The following is a 26,997-nucleotide window of genomic DNA, read 5'->3' as shown; positions in this document are numbered from 1 at the left end:
AATTTGTAATGGAGTTACATTTTCTGACGACACAGTCACTGTAAGATCCAATAGAAATTAACTACACGAAATGATTGGTGAACTTAACAAATGGGGCCACAAAGTTGGGCTCAAGTTAAAAATTAACAAGAGTTCACGAATTGCAAATATCTGTGCGCTCTGGATGACCATACCCCCTCCCTACCCCCCATGTCGACGCAGATTATCCGAGTCCTGCTGTTTACCCTCTGTTCAATAACGTGTGATCTATCGGCTTTCAATTTCTCGACTGTCTTCTATTTGACTAATCTTTGACCGTTCAGTTATTTTATTTCCCTGCTTCTATTATGGGGGAAAAAAACAATCATAATCACTGCCTCCAGGCCACTTACTAAGATGAGCATTGTCCCTAAGCTTGTTTGAGCAGGGAAACTTGTTGACATTGTCTCTCTAAAACGTGGGGCATTTGACCTCTCCAAACGGTGCAATATCAGATGCCAAGGTCTCTGAATGTAACTTAGTGATCTGGCATTAGTCAGGCTGGGCTGTTGCAACATAAGGCTGACAATGTCCCTGTGTAAAGGACTAAGCAATTTACACAATCAGTCCGCATCACTGGTCACTCCACTGAAGACTGGCAGCCACTGTGGCATGAGGCAAAGGTCATTGTCATCCTCAATCCCATCTCACTGGCTACCAGCCAATATGGCTCCTCTACACAGATCACACGCTAATGAAGCATCACTTGCCGGCTCAGATCGCACCGATGGTTATAGAAAGTCAGCTTCAGACGTGGACAAAATTGAGCTGAAGAAATAGCTACGCTGACTGCACACACTTAGGCTGGCTTCCAGCACGCGCTCGGGTTTGGCATGGGGCTTGGAGATCTGTAGCCAGCCTACGATGCAGTCTAGAGACACAGCTTCTTAATGAATGCATCCAAAGTATTCCAATTCCATGTTATGATGCAGCCATTCATATCAATGATGAGTAACTTCAGAGTCAGAGTATTTCTTGGGAACAAGGCTAGAACGATCTTGATTTGAAGCTTTCGTGACTGCAGGAATCCATACTCTTTTATTCTTTCGGTAAAGTCACGTAGGTAGATAAAAAATTATAATAAATTACGACGTTTCGAACGCAACACAAGCGCCCGTCTTCAGGTGAACATCGCGATAGCCGCGATGTCCGCAGCGAGCAGTGATGTCTGCAGCGAGCAGCAACGAAGTCGTCGTTGCTGCTTGCTGCAGACGGGCGCTTGTGTTGTGTTCGAAACCTCGTGATTTATTTTGTTTTATTTTTACCTACGTGACTTTACCGAAAGAACCAAAGAGCAAGACTAGAGTGCCCCAAGAACCATGATGGGCTATTGAAAGGCTCCCGCAAGACCCCACGCTTGCCCCAAAATTATTCAATCTGTGACCAAGATAATAGTCTGTATACCACTCAATTTGTCTACAGAGATAATATTGCTCTCAGGACCGTATACAAGTTTCAAGCCTCAAAGAAAAAGACCACATCCTCATCAAAGGCATAATAGCAATGTAAGAATATTTAATACTTTGGTAACTCCATCCCAATTCAAGAGCGTGGCTACTGCATTCCACTTGAAACATGCGGCTAGCAAATTGCGAATCGAACGTGTCTTTTTGTGGCACCAAATTCCAAAATGGGCCGTACCCAAAATATCACGGAGAAACTCTGGACTGAAGTCCGACCTGTACGTATGCATGTTGAACTTCTTTCACACCGAACGTATCCAACTGTACTAATCGGAGGTGTGGGGAAGGACGACAATCTAAACATGAAAAGCAGTGCTACATGAATGTGTTTGCAATCTAGATTATAAAAAATTGAATAGCTGCAGTGGCTTCCTAATATCCGAAGGAAGAGCATTCCAGACGGCCGAAGAAGTACATCTGAAAGCAAGCGATGCGGTGAGATGCAATGAGAGCGTTTGACGAAAGTTTGCGACGAAACAAAGACCAGGACAAACCACATACGGAAATAAATTGGCTGCCCACCACTACCTTAGCCACAGTGTACCCTACAGCAGCACACTCCACTCCCACGGGGCTTGCAAGTTGTCACTCCAAACTAGACAGCGACTTGAACGCCACAGTGAGGATAGCCACCAGCACACTAACGTCAACCACTCCATCTTGGCCATCTTCACCTGTCAACCGTGCTAACCTGCGATTAGCACAGTTGGCTACGTACGGTGTTAAAGACGTTCAACATACATACATACATAAAAACATTCCTCCTACTAAGATCTGCAGACAGCAAAGAAGTTCCCGTGAGTGCAGCCGCATCCAAGCCAATCCACCGCCCAACATCACGCAAGTTGTTCCCGAGCACACCCACAGCCCTTGCAAATTCGAATATTTACGCTTTAGAGAAATGGTGATAAATTCGCTGCCACAACAATACGAATAGCAATGTTTAGTTTCATTTCGTGGCATCCATGCCAATTGCATCTCAAAATTGCTGATAAATTACATGAAAGCTGGAAGATAGCCAAGCAGTGAGCCAGCACCAACAATTCCCACAAGCTCTGCAGTCCTCTATTTTAACGAGTGTTTTATGTAAGTGGGAGGACATTAGAGCAGCTGGAGCAAACCCACGCACGTGAGGGGACAACCCTCTATTTCCATAGCAAAGAGGCCGGTGATGTTAGTCCGCATTTTGCTCTACTGGCACGCCAGGTGAAGGCACTTCAACGCCCACGGGAATGTTTCACGCCGTTTGTGTGCTCCACCAGCAGTGAACTGTGAAAAGGAATTGGCCAAATGTCGAAGGCAGAACCCTTCTGAAACAGATTCTGGAGACTCAGTGAAGACTTCCTTGGGTCAACGAATCTTGCGTTTGTATAGCATTCGGTCATCGTGAATAGCCTTTCATTATCAGAATGTGTACGCCTACATAAAGAAAACATCAATGTCAAATTAATGTTATGCATGTTTTTTTCCCCCCAACAAAATAACTGACATTGCTGGAGGCCCTTAAAACAAGATTAAAAAGCAATATGAAGACACTCATGATTATTCATTTCGTGCATCCCCCCCCCCTCCGTCTAACTGCAAACCCAGGCAGCAACAAATAACGTCACTTTGGCAAATGTGTTCCCGCTTGTTGATGGCTGCGTGCTCCCTGGGGCTTCTCTCCTGCCCACAGTTACTCACACAATTGCAGTGCACAAGTGAGCACAAGCCACGAGGAGGCCGTATACACAGTGGCAAGCATGAAAAAAGAGATTAGAAATATATGCAATAAATGCAACAACAAAAAAGCAATGCTTCTAAAAAGACAAATGCCCTTCATTAAAATCTTGATTATAAACCTTCGTCAATATAAGGCTACGACAGAAATGGCTTCCTGTAATGCTATTTATACCCCACTTGGACACAGCGGGAATAATTTACAATGGCTTTTTAACATTCCATGTGCCAGGTGCGGCTAATAGAGTTTGGTGTGGATGCACTGCGCACACACAGGGCCACTATGTTCAATTGCCTCTGCAAGCCACACCTGGTGTGCATACTGTGAGTAAGGCATCGCACATCACTCTGCTGGCCTTCATTGCATCGAGGAGATGATCCAACGTATGGGCAAGGCATTAATGGACAGCAAGTCATATTGTTTGCTTTCTCAGGCCACGATGTCCAGAATGGGAAATGTATCAAATTGGTAGATTTGTAAATCCCAAAATTTTGTTCCAGTTTTCATTCCTAATGATTATTCACGTGTCTTGTGGCTAGCGACTGCACTGACACGTGTTACATTCGGCAGTTGGGTGATGAACTCTGATAAATGCATATAAATACATAATATGCATATATATAACACAGCAAATATATGAAGGACATTGGGATATTGATCCAGCCAACATAATGCCTTCATTACTCTGCAACATGACTTCTAGAATTCAATTTCCATTGAAACCTGTGTAAAATATTCCTGCTGGTTCAACAGCTTAGACATTCAGTGCTGCTTGCACTGACTAACACTGGCACAGCGCAGGTGTTGGTGTACCTAGACCCACACATCTGTCTCACCCGTGATGATATGTTCGCACTGCACCCGGGTACTCATTTAAGGCCCAATGACCGATAGGATGTAAGATGGACAACAACAGGAACATTAAAAGTGTGTTGTTTGAAAAAATTGAAGGAACCAGAAAGAGAGGAAGACTTAACAGAGAATGGCTTGACAACGCAAGAAAATGGTGTCAGAAAGATTTGGCACTACTTTAGCATATTAGCACAAGACAGAGGAAAGTGGAAACCACTGACATGTAAAGTGGACACCTATGGGCCATATGCCCATGGATCATGATGATGATGACGTATAGGATGCCCAGTGGCCAATTGCATAAAACACTGCAAGTGCAAAATCTCCCTTAATTGACAGTTATTTAAATAGGAGGAATTTTGGAATTAAGTTGCTTTAATTCTGGACATTGTTTACATAACGCTGGCAAATGATATGTTGCATAGGTAGGGGTTGAACCCAGGTCACCAGGATTTGCAGTGCATGAACCGTACACATAGGCGTGCAGCACCGCATGTACAAAAGCTGTCAGCCTTATCCAGAGCACCAGCTCAGAAGAACTGAATGTGGCTGCCATTTTGTCGTCTCGACCACCAACACAAAGGGTTGAGAAAACGTGGCCTGTTGATGGTTTGGATAAAGCTGAGTGTGCTGCTGAATAAATTTGTTTCATGCCTGAATTCATTTTTCTGCCGTGATGGGTTTTCTCACCATTCACAGATTTGAATGAGCGCACGAACCACCAGACCACTGCTTCATACTACATCACTAGCAGGTGTCACACACACACACACACCCCACACACGCAAATGCACCACATACACACACCACACATGCACTACACACACACCACGCACACACATGCACTACACACACACCACGCACGCAAATGCACTACACACACACCACGCACGCACATGCACTACACACACCACACACGCACTACACACACACCACGCATCTTCACCTGTCAACCGTGCTAACCTGCGATTAGCAAGGTTGACTACGTACGGTGTGAAAGACGTTCAACATACATACATACATAAAAACATTCCTCCTACTAAGATCTGCAGACAGCAAAGAAGTTCCCATGAGTGCAGCCGCGTCCAAGCCAATCCACTTCGACCCGCCCAAGGAAAATCGACAAAATCTTCTGCACCACCGCCTAACATCACGCAAGTTGTTCCCGAGCACACTCAGAGCCCTTGCAAATTCGAACATTTACGCTTGAGATGGTGATCAATTCGCTGCCACAATAATACCAATAGCAATGTTGAGTTTCATTTTGTGGCATCCATGCCAATTGCATTTCAAAATTGCTGATCAATTACATGAAAGCTGGATAAAAGCCAAGCAGTGAGCCAGCACCAACAATTCCCACAAGCTCTGCAGTCCTCTATTTTACTGAGTGTTTTATGTAAGTGGGAGGACATTGGAGCAGCTGGAGCAAACCCACGCACGTGAGGGGACAACCCTCTATTTCCATAGCAAAGAGGCTGGTGATATTAGTCCGCATTTTGCTCTCCTGGCGTGCCAGGATACGGCACTTCAACGCCCACGGGAACGTTTCACCCCGTTTGTGCTCCACCAGCAGTGAACTGGAAAAAGGAATTGGCCAAATGTAGAACGCAGAACCACACACACACCACGCAGGCATGCACCACACACACTATACACGCACATGCTCCACACACACACACCAAACACGCACCACACACACACACCAAACACGCACCACACACACACACCAAACAAACATGCACCACACACGCACCACACACACACACCAGACACACACCACACACACACTCGCACCACACACACCACACACACACACACATGCACCACACACACCACACACACACACCACACACACGCACGCACCACACACACCACACACACACACATGCACCACACACACACACCACACACACACACCACACACACGCACGCACCACACACACCACACACACATGCACCACACACACCACACACCAGACACGCACAGAGACAGACATACCCTGCATAGTTGTATAGACTGCTGGGTTTCAAATGTTGTTCGTGTAAGAAACACATCCTGGCTCCATCTCATTGTGGTCTACCAACCTAACCTCCAAGTCGCTTCATTATAGGTGTACACCACCGCATCTGGTAATTGTTAATAATTGTTAGATTGTATTACGGTAATTTTACCGGTAAAAATGTTGTGGTTACCCGTAGCTGAAGCAGCGGTGGCACTGTTATTCCTCGTCACAGTACCGCCAGTGAAAGTTCAGACACAGACCTTATTGGTTTAAATATTTCATTACAGTCTTTTCTCCATCCACTGCTGGATGAAGGCCTTTGAACATTGTATGCTGGTCCGTGTGGGTTCGTTAAGTGGGTGGAGGGCATGACCGGTTACAGTGTTACTTCCTGCGAATGTTCGCCGTGGCTGGGAATCAAACTCAGGTTGTGGCTTTCAGTGTGAAGCGCCAGCAGCAGCGTGCTAACCACTCTGCTACCACGCTCCCACAAATGCGATATAAGGACTCCAACGCAACCCAATTGCACGCAGTAATCGGTGAAGTGCCTTGAGCTTTGCGACTCGGCTACACCACTCTGCCCCGTCGGCTTCACACCGGGGAGAACAAAGGGCTCGATTCGTGCCTCACCTCGAGCTGATCGTCCACGTGGAAGGGCAGCACCAGATCCTTCCACGGGCTCCACGCCCAGGAGGTGCCCTGCTGCTGCCGGTACACGAAGCCGAAGACGTTTGACGTCTTGGGCATGAGCAGCGCTCGCTGGAGCCTCAGTTGCGCTGGGCAGGGGTACCTCGGGTCCTGCTCGCAGAGCTTTCGGAAGAACTCGCTGAACCTGCAAAACGAACGTGTGGCTTTTTTATTTTGTTTCAAACTTCACGGTTTTATCTTTCGTATGTGTGTGTAAGCAAAGCTAAACGTCAATAAATCGTTCCATCCGTTTGCGGAAAAAAAGTTGCTTTGTCCTTTATTTTTCATAATAGAGGTGTTTGGGTTAGATTACGTAAATATAAACGTGTGCTTAAACCCGCCGCCACCCGACACAGCAAATTAGTAAGGTTTGTCACGTACACAAACACGTCAGCTCATTATTCGTAAAGCACAACGGTGTGTTGGAGAGTAAACCCACAAGATGTACAATTCCAGTACGACGTTATTACAAACAGCATTATCAGGCTCACAGCCAGAGTTGTGGAAAAATCCTCGTGTCTCGTTTCCATCGATACCACACTGCCCGGCGTTACAGGACATGCGTGTCCTTACATAGCTCATTGTTGCGATTTTATGGGTTTGGCTGAACTTTTAAAATTAACCAAGCGAGCGGTGGTGAGGAGGGTCAGTGAGTGGTTAACTTGTGGAACGGGTGTTGTATGCCCAGTATTTTGAACTTCTTTCGCACCGTACGTAGCCAACTATGCAATCGGAGGTGTGAACCATACGTAGCCAACCCTGCTAATCGGACAGTGTTGGCTGTACGTATGTAAGGTGAACTTATTTGCGCACCCTATGTAACCAACCGTGCGGGGAAAGGCCAACAAACTAAACACAAAAAGCTCTTGGCCCAGTGCATTGGTGGATAGGCGTTCGTCTTTGCTGGTGCTCAGTAAGATTTTCCTGGCCGTAATATTAACTCTATTGAGTGTTTTGGCACCTAGAATTACTTGAATGTCTACAGAGGTGGGGCAGGGGGGTGGAATGTGGGGGGTGGGGGAAAGAAGTGGCATTAATTATATTGAAGCGTTAAGTTATCTATATAACTGAACAGGACCGAAACGCGTGTTTGTACGTATTGAGTTGTGCCAGGCGGCAACTGGGGCAGTCTTGGGAGATATTTCTCTAAAACGTCGCCCCCATTTAGTTAGCAACGAACAAGATTGCACTGCTCAATTGAATCTGTACAATCCGTGCCGCGGTGACCACGGCAACTGAAAGTGATTTGTCGACAATAACCCCCCTGGACGAAATTGACCAACAATGCCACAATACATGGCACAAAAACGGACACATGCATTAATGTGCGCCTGTGGGTGAATGGCTGTGTGCATTGAGAGATGGCTGTGTGCATTGAGAGATAGCTGTGGCAGCACATGTATATGCATGATGCCACATATGAACCTTATGGCGGGACCCCGGGGTCCCGAATAAACGTAAGTCAAAATCGTAATTACTTTATTTATTTTGGGCGACTCCGTCCCACCGCACATATAAACGACGCGACCCACCTGGCGCGGATCATTCTGTTGTCATGTCATGTCCAAGCGAAGCAGCGAGGACGAATGTACAGAAGAGCTGAACAAGTGAATGCACTCCATGCTCAGGTATGGGCAGGATCATAAGTCTGATCCAAAGCTGCTCAAAATGCCTACACGACTTAAGCCCTTTATTTTTCATAACGATATGCATAACACAGTGAAACTGCTCTCTTTATTTCATTATTATTTGTGACCTACCAATGTCTGCAGCCAGGATCAATCGATGACATACCGCTCGTATCAATGCGGATAAGAGTAGCGGCGACCCACTACTCTGTAGAGTAACATTGGTATAAACGCTTGTTACAATATGAACAGCGCATTGAAAACGCATACTATTTTATGTACTGTTTATGTACTTTACAAAGTGTGTTCACAAATTCACACTGAGAAACATGATGATTTACAGAGGGGTGTACATTTTTTTTCGATAGTATATTTAAATAGAGATACTGCAGGTAAGTAGTTTTCAGTTTTAAAGGCTTAGTTTAAAAAGACAACACTTGCCACCATCCTTCAAACCCAATGGTGAAAAAAGCTAAGTTTTTGTTTATAATCTTGATTTGAAACTTTCGTGACTGCAGGAATCCATACTCTTTGGTTCTTTCGGTAAAGTCACGTAGGTATAAATAAATAAAACAAATCACGACGTTTCGAAAGCAAAACAAGCAAGATGAATGGGTACTCGGACCGCATTATTCGCAAAGCTGTTTCTCCAACCAAGGAGAAACAATCTCCTGAGAAGCCAATCAAAACCATCACTTTACCATACATAGCAGGTGTTACCAAAAATATTTCCAAAATCTTAAACAAACACAAGATCCAAGTCCGATTCAATACAGTACACAAAATCCGTGATCTAATCCCATCTGTAAAGATCATTCCTGACATGCAATACCCTGGAGTCTACAAACTGAGTTGTACCTGCGGTAGCAGTTGCATTGGGGAAACGAAACGACATGTCTCAGACCGTGTTTGCGAACACAAGGCAGATCTGAAACACGGCAGAACCAATACCTCTGCCGTAGCTGACCATTGTTATAACGCTGTGGGCTCGCGTGATATTGTTTTTCCGAGACCAAGGTACTCTGCAAACCTTCGGGCTACTATCAAAGGTTTGTTCATGAAGCCATACAGATATATAAACATAGACATTACTTCAACCGAGAAGATGGATACAAATTGAACAATCATTGGAAGGATGTTATTAACCAGGTAAAGCCTTAACTGGTTGTGGTTGTTTCCATCGTACCTACCAGTCTACTAGCACTTTTTTCTGTTTCCCCCCCCTCGTGTCCACACTCAGCTTCCCACTTCCAGCACCGCCCACTTCCCCCCCCCCCAGCCTCACGTCCTCTTCCCCTCGCGCTCACGCGGCCCTCCCCCTAACCCACACCCCCCCCTCTCTCTACCCCCTTGCTCCTCCCCCTTTTCTTACCTATATAACCTTTGGCCGCTCTCCACCGGATGAGGATTGATTGTGTTGCGATCCAAACATCGTGATTTGTTATATTTATTTTGTTTACAATGTAATGTTTTATGCGAGAGCCGGGGGCTTATGGGACCCCGGGGTCCCGCCATAAGGTTCATATGATGATGATAGTAATAAGGGTAAAGGTGCAGCCCTGAAATGTCTTGCTCACGCCACTGTTGGTGGAAGGGCTTCCACTCGAGGGAGCTCTAGTGTCCCTACGGAGAGTGCTTGGCCTATTCTTCCACGCTGATGCAAACGTCGTGGAAGAGCTTGGAGGAGCCACACTTTACCGCACCACCTGCGATCTGCTGGCGGTGTTACCAACTCATACTGCTGAGTGGACAGAGGAGGCAGGAGAATTTAACAAAGGTGATCCAACTGCTGCGCCAGGAGATCGAGTTAAACTAGCGACCTCTGGATTGCGAGTTCACTGCACTATTCACGACGGTACGGCAGCATCACCGATACCGGTGCTCAGTGGAAATCCAGAGGTTCTTGGTTCGACCTCCAGGCGTAGCAGTTGCAACAATGATGCAAGTATCTTAATGTCCCCCGCCTCTGTCCACCCAGCGGCATAAATGGGTGCACCATAGTCAGTCAGTCAGCAGGTCCGCGTGCGGTGTGATAAAGTGGGGACTCCCACCTCCAAGTTGGCTGGCCAGCGTGAAAGAAGAACCAAAACACCATTTAGAGTTGCGGCCTAGAGCTCCCCCCAGTGGAGGCCCTTCTGCCAGCAGTGGCGTAAGCAAGCAATTTAATATTTTCCATCAAAACACAATCTCACATAATAATCAAGCTCTGTGCAACAGAAACCTTACCCCCCCCACCCCATGCACTTTAATATAAACTGACGTTTTTTATATTTTCTATTTTTTTCCCCACAGCAGGATAACCTAATGGTGGTTACCGTGCTTGCCAGGGAAAGGCAATTGTTCAGTTCTTACACTTTTGCAACACGGTGCACAATGACTGGACAACAATACCCTCAAGCCTGGGCTCTTTGGAGCTCGCTCAAGTGATGGCCCTGCAGCTGCGTTCTTCATTGCAAGGCCTGCGGGCTACTGGCGGCCCCTGGTGACCTTTAGTGCGGTGCCTGAGATGTGCCCCCGACAACCAGCAGCGGCATGAGCAAAAAGGCGCTGGGCTGCACATCTCCCAGTGTTGGGCAGCAATGTACATTAAAAAGGGACACCATGCCTTGATCACACCTTCCACATGGTGCTCGACCTTGCAAGAGGAAAGCCGCATTTCTGACTGGTGACATTTTTTTACAAATTATTTCATAGATTTTGTTTCTGCCAACTGCCTATACCCAGCCCAGCTCTGCGCTAGCCCTGACCACCCTTCATATACGTTTTGCACAACGCAGACAATGGCCAAGATTAACATTTCTGCCGAGTTGGCCAATTTACGCTCCAAATTGGTAAAGAAAATATGGCAGATCGAGCCAGAGGAGTTAAAATCTTAATTAGCATCAACGTAGCCCATCAACTCATCAGCCCTACCTGGATCATTAAAATGATTTTCCTCTCATGAGGGAGTCGTGCTAATTGGTGTAAAGTCAACAGCAACTGTTATATGGAGAAACTTTGCTTATGAACAAGGGATTTCAATAGCTGGCTCATGTCTAATAATGGAAATGATCACCAACACATGCCAGATAAAATATGCAAAACTTTTGTCCTATCCATTATGAAAATTCTAATTTAAGATTGAAATGTGCTCCATAAATTACCTAATTTGTCCAAATTAGAATAACATAAAAATGAAATGCACAGCTTAAGGAATCATCATATCTTGCTTCTATACATGCATGGTTCTCAGTGTTGACATGTTCATTACTTGGCCTGGCATACAGGAGGTTGTGGGTTCGATCCCGACGCTGATGCATGTATATTTGGAGTTTGCATGTCTCTCTCCCCGTGATCATATGGATGTTCTACAGGTCCCCCGGTTTTTCCTTCCACATTTAGAAACATGCGTTTAGAGTATTTCTTTGCTACAAATTTTCACACGATAAGCCACTTCGTTGAGCTATTATTTGTGGCCAGGTCGCTTTTGAGAAAGAGCTATGGAGCTTAGTGGGCCTTACCTAGTAAAATAAAATAAAAAGTTTGTGAATAGTTGCTCAATATTCCATAGAACAGTCTGGAACGCTGTTCCCAGAATTGTTTTGGCAAGCCACATCCATCTCCCTTTATTTTGTTCTCATGACGCTGCGGTGGTGTGAAGGAGTATAGGGTACAGCAGTATAGCAGGATTATGGATAGGCGTATCTTGTAATCCAGTAGTAGTGCCTTATGCCAATACAATTCCTACTCCAAGCGAGCCTAGCAGTGTTCTTTAAAAATATCGAGTGCGAAACTTAAGCCTTCCGTGGGTTTGTACAACATATCCATTTGTGATAACAGGGAATTTGAAGACGTGCTGTTCCTACATCGGTATTATTATTATTTTGTAGGCTGTGTAACCTCCTACGCTTTAGCATATGGTTGTGCAGAGTGTTTTTATCAAGCCAATGATTAACGTCTTGAATTGAAGTCGCTCTTGCTCATACTCCATACCCTGCTTCCCCAGTATTTTTCCGTTCCACGTAACGTTTTGTTGTTGCTGCTGTAATCTTCATTTATCTCCATTACGTTTCATTACCCAAAGACATTGCTGAGGCCTTGTCGTGCGGACAGCTGATGTTGCCCCTGTGTCTGACAGGATATTAAATAAATCCAAAACAGGTTCAAGATGTCGTCGTTATCGTCGTCCCGCTACAGGGAATAGAAATATTGCAACTTTTATTCAACTCACTCTACGCAAAAATAATATATACGACCCGTGGATGATGAATAATGTATCATGATCTCATGTGACAACACTATTAACCCTGTTATTATCAATTAACGTGTACATAAATATGTACACAACATTAAGAGAGTTGCCTACCAGTGCTTAGGTTCTAATGCTCCCGGCACAATTGACATCTTTTTATGTTCGCTACTTCCTCTTTGTAAATACGTAAATCTCTGCACCACACCACTTCTGATAATTTGTTAAAATTCATGGAATGAGATAAGAATAAGTGGGCATTAACATAAAATATACATATTACATAGTGCATGTTATATATGCAGTATCCAGAGAGTAATGGACATTACGTGCAGTAGGGGCTGAGAGGTAAGTCGGAGTGAAACCGTGAATGCTTTGAGACAAATGCGTGTAGATAACACACGTGAATAGGAAGCCAACAGCGCCGCCGAATGAATCGTGAAGTCGCCAGCTGGCTTTAACCGGATAGAGTCGCCCAGCAGAGACGTTCTATGTAAACCATCGTTAAGGAACGAGGGAGTCTGCGGAAAAATGCGCTGCGCGTGTGATCCGCATGGCATAGCATTAGGCATCTCGGTTATGAACACGGTTGCTTTGTAGCCTCTGATCTAGTGATGTCACACGGGAATGTGGCTTGGATCTTATGACTCACGTGCATCTCGAGAGCTGGGTCAATAAGTTGATTAGAGGAATTCGTCTGCCCTGTGTGGCGGTGCAAGGCGATGCAGCACCAGCCTGCGGGTGATGTCAGTGAGTGGCATTTCCAAATGAAGCAATTCGACATATTTGTATCGCGGCACTCTTTAAAAAAAAACACAACGTGATCTGTTTTTTAAACATCCCCCGTGATGTTTACAAATTAATACACCAGCCACGGTATTTAACTATTTTTTTTACTATTTTATTCTACCAGGTAAGGCCCACCGACATATACAGCTCTTTTTCAGAAGCGACTTGGCCACATATGACAGCTCAACTAAGTGGCTTATCGTGTGCAAAATTTTCGCAGCCAAATAGTCTAAACGAATTATTCTAAATCGGGAGGGAATAACCGGAGGACCCGGAGAAAAATCCACGTCACCACGGGGAAAACATGCAAACTCCGAATACACAGGCATCAGGGTGGGCACTGAACACACGATCTCCTGTATACCAGGCGTGGGGAGTTCACATCTCGCCACCGCGGTGCCCAGAAAATCAGGGGAGGTCAGCGTCTCGCAACGGCACTGCCGCTCAGCCGTGCCATGGCAGATGCAGCGCGGCGGTCATGAGATTGCGCTTGCATCCGTGGACTAATCCCGGTGCAAGCGTCTCCCCTCCTGTTACTAATGCAGTGCACGTGACCATCGCAATGCTGTCCTGGGCCAGTCAAGAAAGGATTTTTACTTGAACACACAAAGCAATCGCCAAAGAGGCAACAGAGAGAGAGAGGGTGCACTGTGGTGTGAGTGAACGACGCGGCTCCGTGGGGCGCGTAGCTTTCACGCTCAAAAGTGAGACGAAAGAAGATCAACAATTACATACACAAGGGCATAGGCAACTGCTTAAAAATGCTTAAACTTAATATTTACCGCATTAACGATCGTTCTTACATCTGTGTGATTACTCACAAGGGTTTCGAAGTATGCGTGTTTATTTTCAACTAAACTGTGCATGCTCATTCAAGGAAAACTTTGCTTTACGCAGAGTATTACTTTGTAAAAAAACACTTCATCCCAACGATGCCTTAAATCGCTATAATTAATCATAATGACTCGCGGAGGCTGGGCTAAAATGGATGGAGTGCAACGCGTAACGCAGACTTTCAGCCGCTATCGACCTCTGGTCATGGCGTTCGTTTTAGGACCTTTAATTCAGCTACAGCCAAAACTGTTGCGACGCACATGGCTGCGACTGCCACGCGTGAATAAGCAGTGGCCAGGTGTGGTGGCGACACTCCCAATCCAGGCTGAAGACGATTGCTTGTGTTGCGATCGAAACGTCGTGATTTTGTTTTTATCTACGTGACTTTACCGAAAGACCCAAAGAGTGTAAGCTACATTGTTTAGCGATTATTTGTGGCCAGGTCGCTTCTGGAAAACACCTCTGTAGCTCAGTGGGCCTTATCTGGTAAAATAAAAATAGCTTAGTTTGAGTTTATTATCACATCACAGTCAACGAAAACTGTGCGGCCTGTTCAGTGCAAACAAGCTAACATGTATAGAACTCAGCGAGTCTCAGTAGGGATTTAATAACCTCTCTGTCCATTACCTCCTCATTTGTGGGACATCTCCAGGCACTCCATTTTTCTCTACATGCAAATAAATCTACTCGGGATGTAACTGGCCAAATATTCGAGGTCAGATGCCTTTGAAAAAGGATCCTCCTGCCGAGAGATTTTTTTGGGAGATCCCTGCTTCACCAAGCCAAGAGGCAGTGCTCGTGTGCATCGGCATCCCTGATTGGTTCATGACCATTGCATATGCCCATGGCAGGGTCTAATCTATAAGACGGTGTTCTTCATTGCAAGGCCCGTGGGCCACTGGCAGGCCCTGGTGACCTTCAGTGCGGCCCCTGATGTGTGGCCACCCAACCATACACAAATATGAAAACATCACCCATCATCGTCGTGCTCTCAAACCCCACTGGTTTCAAATGTGTGCCGGCCGTCAGACTGATGTTTTATCGGATTATTGCTATAGGGCAATTATAGAGCGAGGAAATACGTTATTGAGCTCATTGTATCTCCTGCATATGGTATAATCATGCCTGTCAACACTGGATGTAAAGTACAGTATTTATCTTATGTTGTAGTTAAACACAATCTCTCCAGCCGCAACATCAATATAGTTTAATGTTTCCTTCACAGCACATCGCCTTTATACCTGGACTGTGCCTACTGATGTACAGAAGACGTGAGGTAATGATGGTAGAACCCAATCCCCCCTCCGTGGACGGATGCGCCATTAGAAGCTCGCGCTGCTGGTCTGGCACGTTGGAGCGTAAGGCCGATAACGTCAATGTCCAGCGCTTAATAAAATGCGCTCGCCCATTCGCTCCTGCTAGAAATCACAAATGAAATCGGCGAGCATATATATGGGAGGCTCGCGTGCAGCTTTGGGAAAGTCAATTTACAAAATCAGTCCTTCCGCTGATAAGCAATCACACTGAATCCAATTGGACCGCACCACACTCTACAGTGTGAATATGCACGAGCGAAGGTGTGCAGGGGTATAAGTATGCTCAGTGCATGCTCTGCACATGCACAAGGACGAGCCCACGTATATATGTAGCCTTTAAAAGAGCATTGGGGCAGTTGAAGTTAGCGGGCACGGCACACTTGTCGCTGGGTGACCAGCACCTATGCACTGCACCAACGCTGATGCTTACAGCAAGGCCGTCGCCATGGAGTCTACAATAGGGAGGGTAAATCTTTCAGGGGGTATAGGGGGTGTGTGTGTCCCCCCCCCCCATGAAAAAAAAATCTAACTTTGCAAACTAATTTCCTGCCTAAAAAATAAAAAAAATTCACTAACACATGGGATGGACTTTTTATTATTTTTTCAATAATGTCTAATCGTGTATTGTATTACATTGCTCTGTTTTTTTTCTTTTTTACCTTTTCTTGTTTCATTGTATGTAATGGCTGAGATTAGGGATTAATAAAATACAACCATAACCACAATCATATAAACATAAATCTATGCATTGTTATATGAAGACAAGTCCAGATATTGTGGCCAAGGTTTAACAAATTGTTGTTTTTATTTATATAGCATAGCAAATTTTTTTTTTATATATATATTGTTTGTAGCAATATATTGGGGGAGATATTTTGAGCATATTTGAATATTGGGGGGGATGTGTCCCCCCCAATATATATTATAATTATGGCCTTGGCTTACAGGTACTCATTTGAAGCTGAGTCGACCTAGTGGAGGGCACAGGACTGGTGTAGATATTCGTCACTGATTTTGGCTGTGAGAGGAAATCAAAGTCGGGTCACATGGTTCGTAGCATTGACAGATTGTTGGGGCAAGTGGAGTTTGGCCAATTGCTGGCACAGGTTCGTGTGGCTGCCTTCCCACTTGTCTGTGGTTCCTTGCGCCTCCGTGCAGAAGATGTATTTTCAAGTTGAAATTATTATTACTATAATCATTCATAAACTTTGCCCTCCACCACCCGGTAATTTTGTACATTGCATGCAGTAAGTTTTTTGTCTTGGCCACAGGTCAAAGGTGGTGCATAGCTAATTATCAATTTCATTCATTCTAGATTTGAAGCTTTCGTGACTGCAAGGATTCATATTCTTAGGTTATTTCGGTAAAGTCACGTAGGTAAAACATTAAAATTAATAAAAGTAAAGTAAAAATCACGACGTTTCGGAGGCAAAACAAGCTTCCGTCTTCAAGTGGAACCGTCACAGCCACGACAGCTGTATCAAGTAAATAAGCTCACGACGTTTCGGAGGCAACACAAGCTTCCGTCTTCAGGTGGAACCGTCAAAGCCACGACAGCTGTATCAAGTAAATGAGCTTATTTACTTGATACAGCTGTCGTGGCTGTGACGGTTCCACCTGAAGACGGAAGCTTGTGTTGCCTCCGAAACGTCGTGATTTTTATTTTACTTTTATTAATTTACTTGATACAGCTGTCGTGGCTGTGACGGTTCCACCTGAAGATGGAAGCTTGTGTTGCCTCCGAAACGTCGTGATTTTTATTTTACTTTTATTAATGTTAATGTTTTACCTACGTGACTTTACCGAAAAAAACCTAAGAATATAATTTCATTCATCCTTGGTTATATCCAACCAAACTGAGCCTTTGATAAACTCTGCATGACAGAAATTGCCCAACTAAGCGCTGTGACTGACACATAAGAACTGGGTATTTGGTCGTGGGTGACTGAATATTCAAACCCCAGACCTCAGAAGCATTGGCTCGGTGCAGACCAATCTATGGCATTGATATCATCATGGCAATATCGGGGATATGCCATGGAAGATACCACAACAGCCAAAATAAACATCTCATCTCAATACAGGTGGTACGTCATGCCCTGCAAAGAGTGATTGACGACATGTAACTTAAACACGTTATCATATGTGTGTGTGTATATGTCTGCAGAACAGGGCTAGACAAAATAAGTTCAACACTACATCTTGCATTGTTTATGTTGAGATCTGAAGCTTACCATTCTTGAAAAGCTGATTTCATTTTTTTTAACTCAACACATTCTAAAAGTAGCTCGTTAACTGTGCCTATGAACCAATGCAACAGCAGCAACATCACCAAACAATCTGTTTGGTTCAATCCCAGGTGGGTCCCAGGATTGGACCCAGCAGTTGTGGTTGGTTGCTTCTGATATCAGAATGAGCTCCTTGTTCGTTGCTCCTGTGTTTTCATTTTTCAATTTTAACTCGAATGGATTTTAAAATACATGTATCATTGGATTAATTAATGCAATCTAAACATGCTTATAAATACAACTACAGAAGATCATCGGTTATTCGGGGGGGAGAGAGCACCGGATTTAAAAAAAAACGGCGGAAAATAACTTATCATCGATATTTAAAATAGCTGACTTTTGCAAATTCTTGCATGACATGATGTTTATCGGTGTTATATATTCTTTGTGTTTTAAATGTGTTTACTCTGTGAAATTGGCCAAAATAAACATACAAATAGACAAAAAAAATATCCTACTTTTAAAATGTCACTGTGTTTACTGTACCATATTTATCACTCCAATGTCGAAGACTCTGCATGGGTTGATGTATATAGTCCAGTATTTTCATTGTTTAATTTGTTGTATGTTGTGTATAATGTACCGCTTATAATATTTAATAACACTGAAATCAAGCGTAGCTACTTTTGTTTGTCACCCACACGGTGCTGATTGCCGGACTGATTACAACCTTTGGAGCGATTTTGCCACCAATCTCCTGCACCCATGACAATATACCACGCAACATTTAAATTACAAGTACAATGGATACACAGTTCAGAGTAGCCTGGGGAGAGCCTGACTTATTACGTCTACAGAAAATTAGATTTGAGAATTAAGGCAATGAACATAAATGGAAAAGTACTGTCTGTTTCACATTTTCCTAATGATAATAAAACGACCAATGGTGATGAACTACAGGAAACGGTCGATTTACTTAACAGAGAAGCCTGCAAAGTTGGGCTCAAATATATAAATTGACCAAACAGTGATATATCACATTTTGCTAAATACAAGTAAATTCATTGTTGGAAGGACACGACTGGAAAATATGGGGGAATATGGATTATTCATAATTATTTCCGCTTGGGTTAGATCATGTAGGTGTACTGTCAATAGCTCTGCATCACCAGAAAAGGCAAAACAAATCAAAGTTGTCACGTGGGAAAACGTGCCGATGATTTTGTCTGTAACTTCAAGCAAAAACGCCGTATAAAATTGTCAAATTTCAGCATGCTTTTCAACATTCCTCCGATTTGCTAATCAAAAGAAAATTCAACTAGCACATTAGTTAAGTGACAACTTGATTTGTTCGGCTTTGTCGAGTGGTCGAGGGGTTCTCGTTCCGGAAACTGACGTGGTGCCTGCACGACAAGCTGACTCGACAGAAACTAAATTATGAATCATAGGATGGCATCGGCCGTGAAAACTTACGAATGCCCAGGAAAATTTACTTGTTGTGGATATGGATACATTTTTTTTAACTAAGTGGTGATCACTAATTTGAAAATCTCTGGCTCTATCCTGATGATGTTGGTTGTAATTACTGGTGAAACTTCGTACTCGAATTGTAAATGTTGTGGGGTTACTCTCCAACACATCGGTGTACTGTACTAGTAACGAATTGGCATGTTTTGTTTACGTGATAACCTTACTAATTGGCCGTGTCAGATTGTGGCGGGTTTAACGACACATTTATATTTACGCGATCTAAACCAAAAACCTTCATTACAAATAAGTGGTGACCGAGAAGAGGTTGGAGTGCTCTTAGAAAAAGTACTTCATGATAAACATCAACATGCTCATTGTGTTCTTTGGGTCTTTCTGTAAAGTCACGTAGATAGGTTCAAAGAAAATAACAAAAAATAACAAAAACTACGACGGTTCGATCGCAACACAAGTGTTCATCATCAGGAAGAAAAAAGAGGGGGACAGCTGCTGAGGCAGACTGTTTTAAAAGTTTAAAATGGGTGTAGCCCAAGGGTCATGAAAGAAGTGAGCGGAGCTAGTGATGTTAATGGTAGAAATTAGCATGTTAATGTAGAGATTGGAGAGCAGCCTCCACGACGAGGGCGCGGAAGTGGCTATGTTAATGTGAGAGATTGGCATGTCAATGGGAGATCGCAGAGCAGCAACGTCGAGCTCGGCGAGCGAGGTGGCTGTGTTAGTGTGGGACATATGCTCATTGTGCCGAAAGAGTTTTCGATCGGTACATATTGCCTGCTTTAACATATGGACCAGAACCATTAACAATCACGGAGAAAATGTAACACAAATTTTAAGAATACAGTCACGGATAGATGAGTGCTGTAAATTGCATCGAGACAGAAAGAAGAACGCGTTGATCAGAGAACAAATGCAATACGTAGCCAACTGTGCTAATCAGAGGTGCAGCGGGGGGGAAGGACAAAAAAACTAAACACAAAAAACTTTTCTAAAGAAATTAAGATTTCAATATGGATTTAAAAGTACATAGCTCCAGTGGCTTCTTAATATCGGAAGCAAGAGAGTTCCAGACACCCACAGAAGCACATCTGAAAGTGCGCGATGCGGTGACTTTCTTTGTTCTATGGCTAGACAAAAGCCGCTGCTGCGAGGATGACCAGAGTTCGCGTGATGGTTTATGCTCCTTGACGAGATCAGCAAGGTAATGTGGTTCATTTGTGGTAAGCGCTTTGTGTGATACACGTATGGCTAGATGGGATAATAGCCTATGGACGAGACTGAAGATGGAATGGCAGCCAAAGTAGGAGACACACTGGGAGGACGACGACTGTGGAGGTGGAGAGATGAGATCTGCCCGTGTATAGCGGCGACAAGAACCATGGCACCGCAAGAACACCTCCGATTAGCACGGTTGGCTATGTACGATGGCGAACGAAGTCCCACATACATAAATACAGCATGACGAACGGCACTGGTGTGGGCATACCTTCAACCCTACCGTTAATATTTCATGGCTGATGATGATAATTACACACGCACACTCTATTATATCAGCGATAATGAAAATGTGAATAGGTCAGGTGAGCGCTTCGCTAAGCTGCCCTCGCTTTGAAATTCAATTGCCTCAGTGCGCTAGGTGTGCATTTTAAGTTGCGCTTGCACATGAGAAATGTCTACATTTACAGAAACCAACGATTAGTTACGTGTGAAGCCAAGAATTAAACACGGTGTCTCATAATTACTGCGTTGTAATAAATCACAGGTGGCCGCTAACAACCATATAACCGCTGCACCCAGCACAAGGACATTCATGCCCTCATAGAGAGACAAATATATCCCGTTCACCCACACGGATCGCTGAAGCAATTGCTGTTAACGAGCACACAAGGCGGTGATGTGGATAGGACCGTGCCTGCCTACCTTTGTTTCCATATTTCTGACGCTGACGTAACACACGCACACAAGTGAATTATCATGGGACCTTCTTTGCCAGTACCAAAATATGAGAATAGGTTTTCCACTTTTTTTCTGGCAACAAAACAGGTGTTGAGATGTTAAAACACCAAACTGAAACCTTTTACAAGAAATCATGTCTGCATTAACCACAACACTCGTAGTCAGAATGCAAAAAAACATACTCTGATAATATATGCATTGTCTTTGAAACTGATTGGTCCCATGTCTATTAGAAGAGTATGTGTTTTGTCTATTCTCACAAGATAATTAGTTGAGGGTGAGTTGTCCGCGGGGAGGACCAAGCCAGGTTCAGGCACTATATTGCCATTAAAATTGTTCACGCTAAGGACATGAATCGCAGACGTATGGATAGCAGGGAAGGTGAACCACAACAACACCACGTGACACATATGTCCCCTGGAGCCTTCAACAAACTGCTGGGGCAAGTGCTGTTGGCGAGCACCTATGAAGGCCATCACGGAGCATGATGCGGTGGGTGGCCAGCACCACACCCGGCCGCCTTTGTTCTCCCCCAGTTGCGATGTTTACACATCGCACCAGGTACTCATTTGAGGCTGAGTCGACCTAGGAGAGGCCCATGACAGTTTCAAATAATCATCACTGGTGTAGGCTGTGAGCAGGAATCGAACTCAGGTCGCCGGGTTCGTAGCGCAGCACGCTAACTGCTACACGCACAAACAAAAACACTAATCAACACATACAATACTACATGAATGTTAATACACAGCACCGCACATAAATACACACAAAACAATGCGCCACTGCACGCACAATTATGCACACACATAAGCCAAAACACACACAAAAATGCATACACAGTGCTGTGCTCACACACAACACCACAGACGTAGACGCTAATTGACACAATACCGCATACACCACCACTCGCAAAATCACAGAACACTGAACCCATGTGCACACCACACTGCGCGCACAAATAACACCGCCGCATATATAAAGACAATGATGCCCCATATAGCCTTAGCAGACTGTTGGGGCAAGTGCTGTTAGTGAGCATCTCCACATATATACAACAAAGAGAAAGATCCCACGTATAGCCTAAAGAGACTGTTGGGGCAAGTGCTGTTAGCGAGTAGCACCTATGAAGGCCGGCACGGCACACAAGGATGGGGGTGGCCAGCATCACGCTCGGCCGCCTTTGTCTCCATATGTTTACACACTACACCAGGTACTCATTTGAGGCTGAATTGACATAGGGGAGGCCCAGGACCGATCCAGATAATTGTCACTGGTGTTGGCCATGAGCGGGAATCAAACAAGGATTCCCGGGTTCATAGCGAAGCGTGCTAACCGCGACACCACCGCTCCCCACAGCACCACACATACACACACACATGAACGCCACAACATTAAAATAAACAGGATGGAAATAACTTTTTGGAAATGCAGTATTCCTTGCCTCAACACGATAGCGATCCACAAAATGTTTCTGTAACTTTTTTTTACATACTTGATATGTGTATTACGATGATAAATTCTCATCATGACTTATACAAAAGAGAAAGAGAAGGTTTCAAGCCATTAATAATATCCATTCACTAACTTCTGAAGTGGCTTCCTCTGAGGCCATAGACAACCCCATATTTAATTAAACACAGCAATAGTTTGGACTTTGTCATTGTAAGGGGAAAAAAAAATTCAAGGGCAAAGCAGTTTTCATTCGTTGCTATTCCAGTTAAAGGGTGTCTGATGCATGCACACCAACTATTATATTCCCTTTACAAACATTACAAAGCAATTTGGTTTAATATAGCGTCAAAAGTCTGGGCTATCTCTGGAACCCATACAGTCACGGACAAGCTACTGAATAACGAGACCGAGACAGCTGTAAAAATATAAACTCCTGAAAAAATAAAATAAAAACATGCTAAACTATTTATATGTAAAAACGGTGTAAAGTACTGCCAAGAAAATATCTCAACAGTTTTTGTGTATATGATTATTTCCTGGAATTATGCTTCAATCTGCCAAACCACAAGGTGAATTTTGTCAATTTTATTTATTTAACAAAATTCTATTTTTGTACGCGTGCACATGTGTCTGCGTGTGCGCGTGCATTTGCTGCTTGCAAACAGCACTCGCCCAATAGTCTGCTAAGGCTGTAGGGGGGATCTTTGTCTTTGTATGGTGGCGCAGTGCAGAGTGGGCTGTGCTACAAACCTGGTGACCTGGGTTTGATTCCCAGCGCTACTCGGTGGCAAATGGTGTCTGAACCTGTACTGGATTACCTCTAGGTCAACTTAGCCTTTAAAAAAATGTCTGGGACAGTGTGTAAAGAAACGGGAGGACAAAACACCCACACGTAGTGCTGGCCAATAGGTACTCACGGATAGCATTGCCCTAAAGGTGCATGGTGCATTACTAAACTAAAACGACGAAATATTTTTATTTGAATGTTACCAGGTAAGGCCCACTGAGCTATATAGCTCTTTATCAGAAGCAACCTGGCCACAAATGATAGCCCAATGAAGTGACTTATCACATGGAATTGTATAGCAGCCATATACTCTACGCGCATGTTTCTAAATATGGAGGGAAAAACCAGAGGACCTGTTGCAAAAACCACCGGACCACAGGGGGAGAGAGATCATGCAAACTCCAAATTTACAGGTGTCAGGGTCGGGATCAAACCATGAGGAGGGGGTAGAGCCAGAACCTTCTGTCTCCCCATTGTGGATGTTTACACACTTCACCAGGTACCGATTTAAGGCCACATCGACCCAGGGAAGGCCCAGGACAAGTTAAGATATCACCCACCAGCCAGTGATGTTAGATGATGGCTGGGTAAAACATTCAGGTCGATAGGATCGTAGCATAGTGCACTCACTAACGCGACCTGTTATGGTACCAGGTGGTTGATATTAATAACACTGGCATCCTGCTGTGGTACAACGATTGGCACACCGAACTTGCAATCCAGAGGTCTCACCTGTTTCATCTCTCGTTTCAGCAGTTGAAACAATGGGTACGTTTCTGAAATCCTCCCACTTCGATCCAGTATAAATGGACACGCCGCAGTTCATCGATCAGCAGGCGGTGTGCAGTGCGGTAAAGTGTGGGTATTCCCACCTCTTCCAAGAGGTCTGGCCAGAGTGTAAGTTTAGACCAAATACTCTTTGGTTCCTTCGGTAAAGTCACGTAGGTAGATAAAATAATAGATCACGACGTTTCGATCGCAACACAAGCAATCGTCTTCAGGTGAAAAAAAAGACGATCGCTTGTGTTGCGATCGAAACGTCGTGATCTATTATTATTATTTCTACCTACATGACTTTACCGAAAGAACCAAAGAGTATGGATCCCTGCAGTCACGAAAGCTTCAAATCAAGATTTAGACCAAATGTCCGCCGAGAGGTGATTTCTCAAGCTCCCTCTTAGTGGAGGCTCTTCCGCCAGCAGAGGCGTGAGAGCATGCAAGCGAAGAAGGGGCTGCCACTAATTGCGGAGCCACCGGCGCACCGCAGCCGGCGTCGCACCTCTCCTTGGAGGGCCGGTCCAGGACTCCGCCGACGGCCCACACCACGGCGAAGAGGAAGTGGGCGGTGAGGAGGGCGGTGCGCTGCTCGGCGAGACGAGCTGCCGCCGCCACCGCAGTTCCCCTCCGCCCCACCGGCATCCGGCTTCCCTTCATCGCACCTCCCTGCTCCTCCAATTCATCCTCTTCTTCTTCTTCCTCCTCCTCCTCTTCGCCTGTCCTGGACTCCCCATCCTGGAGCCTGTGTGACCGCCGATACAGGTGTCCGAGCACATCAAAGCGGGACAACGTCCATGCGACTGCCTCTGTATATGCAATTTGTACTTAAATGCTGACTAATTTATTTATTTTATTTTAGTGGTTTGCTTACCTTTCCTATACTTTGTGCTCCTATCGTGTTTTTGTCACTTTCTGACCCACCCCGACTGGACATTTGTGAAAGAGAGCTTCGCAGCTCATCGGATTTCTCCAGGATAAATAAAGATTCTGATTCTCTGTGGTGATTATCTGTAAGTCTAAGGATTCACACCCTCAAAATGGTGTGGTGCGATGCTCGTTGCATCTCGAGGGACTAGGTTGTGTGATGAGAAATTGTTTTGTTGTTATCACAATTGGAACAGCACTGGTCCAATGGCCCAATATGCCACATGGCCCGCACACATTTAGCAGTATTACAGGTAGGAACAGCAGGTTCCACACTGCCCACCAGGGATTGTTTGTCTGTCTGTCGTGCATATTTGTCTGTCGTGCACGAATGCGCTGTCCAAGTTCCTACCTGCCCACTCCGAAGGAACGTGTTGAATATACATCAGCAAAGAGTTTATGCATTTCTCAAATTGGGAAAAATTGTATGAACATGTAAAAATAACTAAGGATAGAAGGGGGAAGGCAGTGGTGGAGAGGGGAGGGGAGGGGGGAATTCCAAAATGGAGCAACACAAGGAAAAAAGCAAAGCTTCTTGTGGCCTGGAGTGTGATGGTTGAACGGGTGAGATGAGACCGTCTGGTTACATGGCTGGAGAAATCAACGAGTGACGCTCACGGCAACAGTAACCATGGAAGTTTCAAGTTCACTTTGTTTAACCAGATGAGAACTCATGAAAAAACCATAATAGTTTCATCTGAAAGAGTGACCTGGGGCATTTGTATACCAGTAGGGGGTGATGGTTGCCATACACTCTGCTGCTCTGATGTGGTGATCTGGCTTGACCACCTGAAAGTGAAATTGTAGTTGTTGCTCTGTATCCACATCATACGTACGAAATAATAATTGGTATGTATAGTCCCAATTGGGAAATATTCAGAAAATTTTCGAACTTGACAAACTTGGACCCTGACGCCAGCATACAATGGCCTAGGTTTGCAAAATGCATCACGGGATCTTTAACGTCCACTGTCAATGAAGCAAAATGGCGCGTAGTTTCATCATGGTTATGACACCCGCAGTGATAATTAGGGCGGCAACAACAAACGGTGAATGTGCTACCCAGTAGCAATAAAGCAGTGACAAGGAGGCGACTGACTGCCGGCGAGTGTTGGCGAGATGTGAACTCCCTCGCCTCGTATGCAGGAGGTCGTGGGTTCGATCCCGACCCTGATGCCTGTATATTTGGAGTTTGCGTGTTCTCCCGGTGGTCACGTGGATTTTTTCACCGGCTCCTCCAGTTTTTCCCTCCACATTTGGAATCAACATGCGTTTAGAGTATTTGGCTGCTATAAATTGTGGCCAGGTCACTTCTGAAAAGTGCTACATAGCTCAGTGAGCCTTACTTGGTAAAAAAAAATAAAAAACAGAGCGAATAACCAGAGTGATTCGGTGAGTGCTGGATCAATAACTTAATATCCACCACTGGCTCAGGACTGCCAATATAGATGAGCATCACTCAACGCTTGAGAGGGCATGGAGTCACGTTGGGATTTATGTTTTGTTTCTTCCTATGGTGTGATGCATATTCACATGTTTAGTCGGTGTGACTGCTCAAATAAGCATTCCATACAAAGGGGACTCGACGAAACTTGCAATCACTGGAGACGTCCTAAAACAGTGGTACCAACGTCAATGACCCCACATAGAAAATAGGCTGCGTTGACACATTTCCAAAAACATGCCACCTGTTCTAATAATAGCCCTGCGTTGGAGAGAGAAATCTCACCAGATTTAGTGAATGAGCAGTGATATATGTTATAAGCTCATGGTCTGGAGATGAGTCATCACCAGCCAAGTTTGGATAAAACCAGAGGAGGACAAAAGCCAAAAGATAAACAAAATAAGCA

At 44.7% G+C, this 26,997-nt stretch overlaps 1 protein-coding gene across 3 annotated transcripts in view; it reads right to left on the bottom strand.

The window, feature by feature from the left end:
* The window catches only part of LOC144721221 (dynein axonemal heavy chain 3-like), an 814,808-nt gene that overhangs the window by 182,862 nt on the left and 604,949 nt on the right, over nucleotides 1–26,997 (bottom strand). For all 3 annotated transcript variants that reach the window (XM_078598660.1, XM_078598658.1, XM_078598659.1), the window contains 2 exons: nucleotides 24,726–24,965; nucleotides 6,687–6,888 (listed from right to left, as the gene is read on the bottom strand). In XM_078598660.1, coding sequence (XP_078454786.1) covers nucleotides 6,687–6,888; nucleotides 24,726–24,965 — 442 coding nt within the window. The remainder of the gene's footprint in view (nucleotides 1–6,686; nucleotides 6,889–24,725; nucleotides 24,966–26,997) is intronic.

Source organism: Lampetra planeri, chromosome 11 (genome assembly GCF_965212315.1).
Source record: "Lampetra planeri chromosome 11, kcLamPlan1.2.h2, whole genome shotgun sequence".
NCBI classification, from domain to species: domain Eukaryota; kingdom Metazoa; phylum Chordata; class Hyperoartia; order Petromyzontiformes; family Petromyzontidae; genus Lampetra; species Lampetra planeri.
Note: the sequence above shows the minus strand (reverse complement) of the source record. Positions and strands in the feature narration are given on the sequence as shown.